General features: G+C 40.5%; 1 protein-coding gene across 2 annotated transcripts; it reads right to left on the bottom strand.

Annotated features, from left to right (window-relative positions):
• Nucleotides 1–3,556: 3,556 nt before the first annotated feature.
• On the bottom strand, nt 3,557–9,422 carry casq2 (calsequestrin 2). 2 transcript variants are annotated; one of them, XM_073474019.1, is made up of 12 exons: nt 9,186–9,422; nt 6,756–6,840; nt 6,554–6,654; nt 6,332–6,443; nt 5,835–5,908; nt 5,627–5,757; nt 5,470–5,515; nt 5,331–5,385; nt 4,160–4,260; nt 3,978–4,052; nt 3,697–3,868; nt 3,557–3,603 (listed from the first exon to the last, which is right to left on the bottom strand). In XM_073474019.1, exons 1-12 carry the CDS (start codon nt 9,420–9,422, stop codon nt 3,557–3,559), a joined length of 1,236 nt encoding a protein of 411 aa, XP_073330120.1. The 2 variants fall into 2 exon arrangements, with proteins under 2 accessions (XP_073330120.1, XP_073330119.1); XM_073474018.1 differs by having other exon boundaries at nt 3,557–3,868.
• Nucleotides 9,423–9,758: the final 336 nt, after the last annotated feature.

Raw genomic sequence — 9,758 nt, 5'->3', positions numbered from 1 at the left:
TGTCAGTCTTAGCAACGAGTATTTAACTGTCATGTATTACAGATGTATGTACAGTATTTATATGTGAATATACTTTATCCCTTTACCTACCTTTACCTGTACTTTTTATATCAAAATTGTGCTTGAATGATTTTTTTAAAGATTTTTTTTTTACCTTGTCTGTCTGCACTGTATTTGTGGAGATAACTGGACTGTAAATAGATGAAATGTCAGACAAATCACTGGAGTCTCTTGGACTGGAAGCCACAGTACAGCTGAATATAGACCGTATAGCCAATAGTGCTCATTATGTTTGTACAGTTAAGTGTGTGCAGTGTACACTGATCTTTTTGTAGGCTAGCAGAGAGGCTAAATGTTCCAACGGCTGTTTTTATATCTTGTGTTAAAACTGCCGCCTTTGTGCTCTTTAATTTAAAAACATTCACTCCTGATTTCCAGCTTAAAGGCGCAATACGTAAGAATTTATACAACTTGAATTCATACTCCCAACAAACTGGGGCAACATATCACCAGAGTCACTGCCAACTGCTGCTGACTGTATTCTGTTTATACATGCATGACTGGAGCTACTGTTAGCTTGTTAGCTCAGTTAGCCGTGCAGCTACCAGGGTACTGTTGGTGTTTACACTGGTTGGAGTAAGAGGTTTTCAGGCCTGGGGCTAGCCGGTTAGCATGCTAACTTCAATAGATATCTCTTCAACACAATACATAAACGTCTCAGACATCACATCAAAACTGTTATTTCTTCACATTCTGCTGAAAATTTTAGTTCATTTTTGAATGTTTTAAGCCAAAATTCTTACATATTGCACCTTTAATTCATCATGAATGGGTAGTATTATTACATCACCTCTCTGCACAACCTGTCAGCAGATATACACAGCCATGAGCATAAGAGAATATTTATTTCATATCAATTCCAAAATATTTGGGATATTCTCTCCAGATCCCCCTCTAAAATTTATAAGCATTTATCTCATGCTGGCAACTGTTCAAACAAGTGTGTAAGATTAATAATTTAGAGGAACTCACTACATAAATAGCTCAACCCAGTGTCAGTATTTCTGCTGTCAGTATTTCCTCTCTGTCTCACTACTGCCACCTATCTACAGCTACTGGAGCAGCAACACTGTCCTGACCTGAGCGTCAATCAAACTGTTTAATTTGTTTGAATATTTGTATTTTAAAAATCCCCTTGTACTTATGAGGCCTGTTACGTTGTAAATTTATATTTACACAAGTGTTACCGTGGTCACTGACAGTGTAGTTTCGTTTAGGCTTTTAGAGTGTTGATGGTCGTGAATAGTTCTTGACTACACATGTGCCTCAGTTCTACATATTTAGGATGTGCTCAGCATACATGTGCAGTTTTCAAGCGAGTGTGTGAGAGTGTGTGAGTGTGTGTGTGTGTGTGTGTGAGGGAGAGAGAGAAAAAAGAGAAAGAAAGGGAAAATAATGAAGAAAAGAGATTGCTTTCCTAAATGTCCTGCAGCTGAGAGTCTCAAGTTGTCTCTGTCTTCTTTTATACAACACAACGTGTAAAGTCACAGCTGCTGTGTCAAAGTCACATTTGTTTAAAAAAAGTAATAATAACAATAAATATTTGTATTGACCTTTTCAAAGCATTTGATTATTGTTGTGTTTTTATGTAACAACGATTTTTTGGGTCTTTCACAGTCAGAGTTACGATGATAAGCCTATAAGACTTTCTGTAGTGCAAGAACTACTAAAAACTAGAAGTCAACTACATTTTGAAGCACTTTGGAATACATTACATATATATTTATAGGTATTGTAATTACATGTGCTGTTTGAGGAAGAGTTGACTACAGTAAGGCCTACAGATAAAGAGCAATAAAGAAGTGGGTAAAGCACAATTCCTCTTTATCTATTCTTTCGTCATTAATATTGTCAGATTTCTTAATATTTTGTGCGAAAGACCACTTTTCTTCAACCTTCTGTCTGCAAACCATCATTTTAAATAAAATAGTTTTCTTTTATCATTACATTCAGTGGTGTTTACGCAGTTGTGAGGATCAAATACAAGTTCTATATCTGTGCCATTATATAAAGTCGACAACCACCCACGGCTGCAGAAACATCATCTGTCATTGTATTTTCTCTTTGTGTGCAGTGGCAGAGAGAGCAATGAGTCACACAAGACAGAGAGAACAACAAAGCAAAGTGAAGTGAATGACTGTAAGAGAGAAGAGAAATGTGAGGAATTTGTATTCAGAAGAGCTTTCCAGTGTCGGTTCAATAATGGCAGTATTATCTCCCTGTGCAGTTGCTGCTGCCCCATTAATTCAGGTGAGAGATAAACCTGATGGAGAAACAGGAAGTAGTGAGAGATGAAAGAAGAGATTAGAGGCTCCTATTGAAAATGAAGACTGTCAGCATGGGGTTTTACAATTTCAAAGCTGTCACCCCCCGGGCAGAAAATGTACCTTTTCTAGGTAAACTGAACATTAGATCTGAAGTTTTATTACCTGAAAGTAGAATTTAAAAAAGAGGGAAACACATATTTAACGCCCAGTTTGGTTTATTGACACTGAGGACAATGAGCCACAACATATGTAATTGAACAGATTATAAGTAAAAGAAATTACATTTAGAAAGTGCTGCTCGGTGGTGGAAGAAGACCTTAGATTGTGTAGTGTAACAGTGTGTAACAGCCTCCACAAGCACATGAAGATACTCCACTTTAAGAAAAAGGCCTGCATTTCACTAAAGTAAAAAGTTGCATTATCAGTAAAATGTGCTCAAAGTGAAAGTAAAACTTCTTGTTATGAAAGATAAGACATAGATGAGAAACTTTGTGTTCTGGACTTTAATACTTATTCTGAAGTGGCGAGGAGCTGCGACTAGATGTTGATTTTTGTAGCTTAAAAGGTTTGGAACTACTAATTTAATTTTTAACAACACATTGTGTCCAATAAACTTTACATGTGCTTTGTTTTTGTTTTTTTGTTTGTACAATCTTAATCTGAAAATAAATGTAGTGGAGTACAAACAACATTTCCTTCCGAAATGTAGTGGTGTGCAAGTAGACATACTAGAGTGGTCACGTACCAATGTTAATGTATCAGTGGTTTGCAGAAACGTTAACTGGCAACATTTTAACACAGGACGAAAGTAGTCACACTTTCTGTCATTGTGTTATATATGGATGGAAGTAGTGGATAGTGAAAATAAACTCCCCTTTTTGCTGGAGGTCCCCCTCAAGGACAACCTAAAATAAAAAATAATTTGATGACAGTGATTGTTGACATCGACAGTCCTTTATTATTAACAACCATTTACATATATAAATATATAAATAATTGTCATGTGTAATGTGAGGTAAATGTCTGGACCAGACATTTTACTCTATAAGTCTTTTATTCTATATCCCCAAACCCACTCCAGGCTTATTTACATCATCAAACATGTCCGACAGATGGACTGACAGACTGATTGTCATTAGTGGGAAAATATTCAGTACACATTTGTGAAAAGTTGTTTTACTGTACAGTAAAAACTGAAGAGTCAACAATTACTATTCTCATGCTGTGGATTACTCATCGTCGTCATCGTCATCTTCATCATCATCATCATCTTCATCTTCATCACCATCATCCTCCTCATCATTATCATCACCATTATTGTCATCCTCATCTTCATCATCACCATCATCTTCATCTTCATCATCTTCACTGTCATCATCGTCATCATCACTATCATCATCGTCATCGTCATCGTCCTCGTCCTCGTCGTCATCATCCTCGGTGTTGACTTTGCCAGACAGCACATCTTCGATCCAGTCCTCCAGCTCCTGGGGCGTGGGCAGATCCTCCTCATCGTCCATCTCCATCCACACGCTGTCGGCCTGCTCACACACACACACACACACGCACACACACACACACACACACAGGTCAGATAATGTCTGCAGAAACCCACGAAATATTCACGTGACGTCAGACAGGTTGACTTACGTCTGTAACATTGACGACTCCGATCTGTGGTCTGAACAGGTCCACCTTGAAAGTCTTCTCCCAGTAGGGGATCAGCTGAAGAAAAACAATCACATTAGACCTGCAGCTTGTGAGCTAAATATCCCTTTACCTATTTCTAGTCTGCCTGCCTCTATGTCTGTCTAAGCTGGAAGGTGTCTCACCAGTGGAAAGTCATCAGGGTCAATCCAGACGATGCTGAGCTCAGGTAGGTGGGTGTTGTCTCTGGCCACCTCCTTCAGGATCTCTAAGAACTCGTAACCGTCTGGAAGCAATCACACACAACATCAGATGATACAAAACTCTGCTGCATAAGTACTGATAAGGACCAGACAAAAGGAACACATTACAACTGATTTAAAGAAATAGTTTGACTCCACTCTCATTTCTTTAAACTGGAAATAGAAAACTTTTTTGCTACTATTAGTCATTCTGAAGTAAATACTGAATTTACAGTAATGGCTGTCAAAATATGACACCAACCACATATAGATTGATTCGAATTATGGCACAAAGGAAGTGCATCTGCCATCATGCAACCAAACAGGAAGAGGCATTGTTTTCCCAGGTCACTATCCTCAGGCGGAACAACTGGAATTTCTGTGGAAACACTGCACAGCGAAAGAAAAAGAACCCTGCTGATGGAGGAGGCAAAGAAGGTGAAGAACAAGAGTGATAGAAACCGAGGTAAAACAAGAGTGCACAGACAAGCATTCACTGGATGGAGAGAGCGCCGGTGTTGTGTCACAGTCTGTTCCCTCGCTGATATTTGTTTCCTCTTACCATCGGGACTCAAGACGGTTCAAAACTGGCATTCTTTCTACCAGATCAGTAAGCAACAAAACCTACCTTGTTATAATTATAACCATCTGCCTTGTCATAGCACTGAGTTTGTGATTTCTGGCTCAAATAGAACTTGGTTGCAATTTTATTTTATTTTTTAAATTATTTCTATATTTTTTGATATTATTACATTTTATAACATTACATTTTCATTTTCTTCTTCATGAATATTTTAATTCCTTTTTTATCTCATTTGATTTTATGTCTTTTCTGTCTGATTTATTTTACCTGTTGTATAGGATTTATTTCACTTTTAATTTCTATTATGTGTATACATGCATCATGCATGAGTGTCTAATCTTTACTTTTTATTTGTTCTGTCTTATGATTAGTATACAGTCACTAACCTGTATGATAGTGCCATACAAAAAGTTTGATTGATGAATTAAATATCAGGGAACAAGAGTTACCGATCCATTTGCCTGTGTTCAACAGTACCATGATTATCCCCTCCAATAACAAGTAGTGGTATGACATATAACATGCTCTTACCGGGGTCCTCCTCCTCTGCAAAAGCCACGATGTGGATGCCCTCAATATCGTCCTCCTGAGAATAAGACGACAAATATGAATGTCAGGATATTATAAGTGTCACAGGAAACTAAATTTAAAGTTGTTAAACATCACTCACCCAGGTCTCGAACATGTCTTCTGCACGCAGCTTTCTCAGAGTTGGTCTGTCGACACAGAGCACAAAGAGCTAATAAATAATCTTTTTAAAAAGTCACAAGGTAGTTGGTTAATACACATTTGTTGAAGTATTTTGCACAACATTGCTCTTCGTTTACCGTCTGTGTTCAGTTATGAACTCCACCAGCTCCTCCTCAGAGTGAGGCTTTCCTGGGATGGTGACTGGCTCCTCCATGAAGGGCTCATAGAAATCCACCTCGTTCATCTTCAGAGTCAGCTCCTTTGCCACCTGTTGGCCAGCAACAAAGGCTCAAGAGTAATGATGATGTGTATAGTCATGTGTTTAAGTGCTTGTTGGTTACTTACAGATTTCACAAAAGTGGCAAAGAACTTAATGTAGGGCTGGAACTGCTCTGCAGCTTCTTTAAATGCTTCGTAGTCTGAGGATGAAAGAGAACAGGGAGTTATTTGGAGGCTGCAGATTGCGTTGTACACAACAGGGTTTTGCTGTACTCTTGTTTTTCTGATAACACATCTGTTTGTGCTTTCTTTGGCCGTTGTATACGTGACATTTGCACATCAGAGAGCGGAAATAGCTGAACTTTGACCTCTACTTAATGCTCCCACAGTTGGTCAGACGGGATGTCGCTGCAGCTCATCGCCACAAGTAAACTACTCTAGACTCAGCTCTTCCACAGCATGTGAGATTGGACCAGACAGTGGCAGCTGCGTGTGCAGCAGTGGTAAAAATGGATCTGTAAATCCATGAAGATGAGCGGGTTCAAATGAGCCACAGAGAGCCCATCGCAGACCCATCTAACAAGGTTCTGATCACATTCATGTCAACAGCCCTGCACACTCACGCTCAGAGTCCTCGCTCTTGAAGTAACCAATGAGGCGGATGTCTTCCTCCATCCTATCAAAGGCTCTCAGCTCCAGAGCATTTCCAATCACCTCCACCGGCTCCTCCAGCAGCTAGAGACAGAAAAAAAGAGGAGATAGAAGTAGCGCAGAAGGTTTGTGACTTTGGAAAGGCCGGTGTTGATGAGTGGCAGCAGCTGGGAATCTGCCCTTAAATTACTCACGTCCAACAAGAACTCCGTCAGGGTGTTAGCCGAGAGCAAGCCGTCAAACTCGATCACCCGATCATCCTTGAAAACATACACACTGCCCTCCTCCTCCAGGCCTGTGATTGAGGGAAATTACAGAACAGTGCAGGCGTTCAGGGTTCAAGAATCAATCAGATAGGAGAGGGAGGCGAAATAAAAGCTGTATTTACATGCTCACCTAGTTTCTTTGCCACTTTTGCATCTTTGTGGGAGTCGACCATCCCAAACCCAATGTCCTTCTCCTCCAAAACCTGAGCTACAAGCTGCAACCAAAAGATAAAGATCATGAAGGACTCAATAAGATGACATATGACGTGAGTCGTTGAAACATGAAAAACTGGTCAGATGAAATATTCATGATGGCTGCTTCTCTGGAAAAAAATGAACAGGAGCTTGACCACAGTGTCGGGTAAGGTCTTAAGAAAGAAAAATTAATACCAAAGTTGGCAATACGACAGAGGTGCTCAGCGGCTCAGAGGCCATGGAGACACGGTTACATAATCACCCAGACTGACTTGATCTAAATATAACCAAGTAAGAGTATATGTAATTGTTCTGGCTATAGTTCTGTGAAGTACAGTAGGCGAGCTAAGCGAGACTCTCCTACTAGAAATGATGGTTGCACAAATGCAACAAGGTTGTTTACACTAAGACTGAAAAGCTCAGGATAAATGAGGTTAAAGATATCCTGTGGAGTTTTGATCACTATCACCGCCATGCAGCAATTTTTACACGTAGGTCTCCGATACATTAGCATCAGATGTATACGTGCAGGCTATTTGCGTATGTCCTGACCTCGATTTCATAGTATGGCAAAATTTACGGTCAATGTCAATAACATGTAGTGTTGTGCATAAACTCTGAGTTCGCTCCTGTGAAGTATGAACGTGCACATCACTAATAGCATGGTTCCACACGTAGCAATGCATCAACAATGGTAGTGAAGAAGAACATTGCTAGCAAGCAAACATGAATGCAAACAATGCATGATATAAATGATATCTTTTGTGTGCTCACAAGAAGTTTGTCCCACCACAGAGGGGTAAACTGAAAGTTGTAAGACTCCAAGTTGTGCATATTTTGACAAAATAGCAAATATGTTTAAGAGGTTCTCACCCTAGTATTTCCAAATGGTATTTTTGTTGGTGCCGCTGTCGTAAAGACAACTGGATCGCTTTCCGTTTTTCCTCAGATTAGCAACCACCAACAACACAGGACAGAATGTGAGTTTATTCATTTTTTAATGTCTATAATGAAGACATGAAAATCAGAAGAGATGGTGCCAGGCTGCCAGCCTGACTGAATCGCCAGTTAGCCTGACAAAATTGTGGATGCTGTCAATGTTCTATTGTAAAATCAACATGCTGTATACTTCACAATGAGAAGTTAAAGCACCATTCTGTAAGCTAACTTTTTCCACCTTAAATTAACGGTGGTACAGTGGCTTGTAAGAGGGTGAATGGCATCTCTGTCACTTGTTTCTGCACTATGTAACTTCAGTGAGAGGGTAGGATCACAGCGTTACATACATGTTTACCTCAACATACAAGTTTTCAATACGTAACATTGTTATGATGTAATGAGTTTTGTTTGTAGTTAGCACCTATATTATGTCTGACTGATTGCTACAGACCTGGGATTGTATTTATGACAGTGGTGTAACACTCAGTCTGTGGGGGGCACCAAATCATACAAAATGCTAATTTCTACATAATGTTGCTTTAAAGCAAAAAGGGTCAATCAATAATCAAATCTATTGAATTCACGCCAGCAGTCACAAGTGTGTAAGTAAGTTGAACTTTGTGCATTGTTACCGCACATGAGCACCTTTACTCTACAGTAGCATGGCCCACCTGTGCTGTGTAAAATAAGTGAAGCTAATATCAGGACTGCCCGTCTGGGCTCAGGTTACCTTCAGCAGATCAGAGAGCAGCTCACCCTAAGCCATGTGTAACATGAGACAGGGCACAGTGCTCACTGTTTCCAGCTGAATGGTATTCAAACAGAGAGATTCATTTAATCTATTAATTAGACGTGTATCCAGCTGCATAGCTGAGCCTGAACACAAAATACCTTCAAGCTGTCTTACATTTGTCACCAAAAGTCAACCAAAAACTCAAAGAGATGAGAGGTGTATGGTGTCCTTCACATTTATTACTCAAAAACATCATACACATGAGCTCTTGGCCTATTTCTGCCAGCGGATGAGAGCCACAGGGAGAATTAGCCGGATGCATTTCCTAGGGATAGAAGCGCACATTGAATTAAGCTGAAGTTAAGCTTAAGTGACAGTGCTGCATCTCAGTAGACTCTCTGTGCAGTCATAGAGCACATATAGATACACACTGACCTTGAGGAAACCCATGCATGCATTGGTTCTCAGATTACTGCAGCTCTAATGTGGAGTTTTTATACTCTAATTACTCTAACTAATCTTTTATATAAGTATGTTTGATGAAAACTACCAAACTAAACCTTGTCCTTTCCCTTATCTCCTTTCTTCTCCAACATTCTTAATCTCTTCCCAACTCTTCCCCCTCCCTCTTGTCCTGTCGTTTTATTTTGCCCCTGCACCTCCTCTCTCCCTGCATTCATCTTCATACTTTACCTCCAGCACCAGCTCAGTCATCTGGTGTTGCTTCTGCAGCTCCTTGCTGTCTGGTATGGGCCCGTGGTAGAACAGGCACACCATGCTGTGCTTCTTCAAGGCTTTCTTGTAGTTCTTGTCATTGATATCTAGGACGCGGTCTTTCCCATCATACTGTGGGAACTCCAGGCCCTTCTCGGCCGGGGCCAGAGGAACGAGGCTCAGCACAGGGAGAAGGAACAGCCACAGGGAGAGCATGGTGCGACACAAACCACACACCCCCGAGAGTCAAGAGTTTGGTTCTAGTTTCACAGTATCAAAAAGGTCACCTAAGCCCTGCGAAAGGGAAAAGTTGGAAAGTTTTAGAGGTAAAAGTTGGTCCGTCAGTGGCAGCTCTCAAGCATCCCAAGCTGTGCAGAGAAATCCAGCTTCTGCAAGCATCTTCAGGAGCGAGAAACTGTTTTCTCCAACACTCCTTCACGCCTTCTCTCTGCAGACACAAAGACGAAAGAGGAGGACTGTCGGGCCTGTGAGGTGCCGGGGGGGTGGATACCATACATAGCAGCAGCTCCTCTCCCCCTACTCGTGCAGGAC

Source organism: Pagrus major, chromosome 9 (assembly GCF_040436345.1).
Source record: "Pagrus major chromosome 9, Pma_NU_1.0".
NCBI classification, from domain to species: Eukaryota; Metazoa; Chordata; class Actinopteri; order Spariformes; family Sparidae; genus Pagrus; species Pagrus major.
Note: the sequence above shows the minus strand (reverse complement) of the source record. Positions and strands in the feature narration are given on the sequence as shown.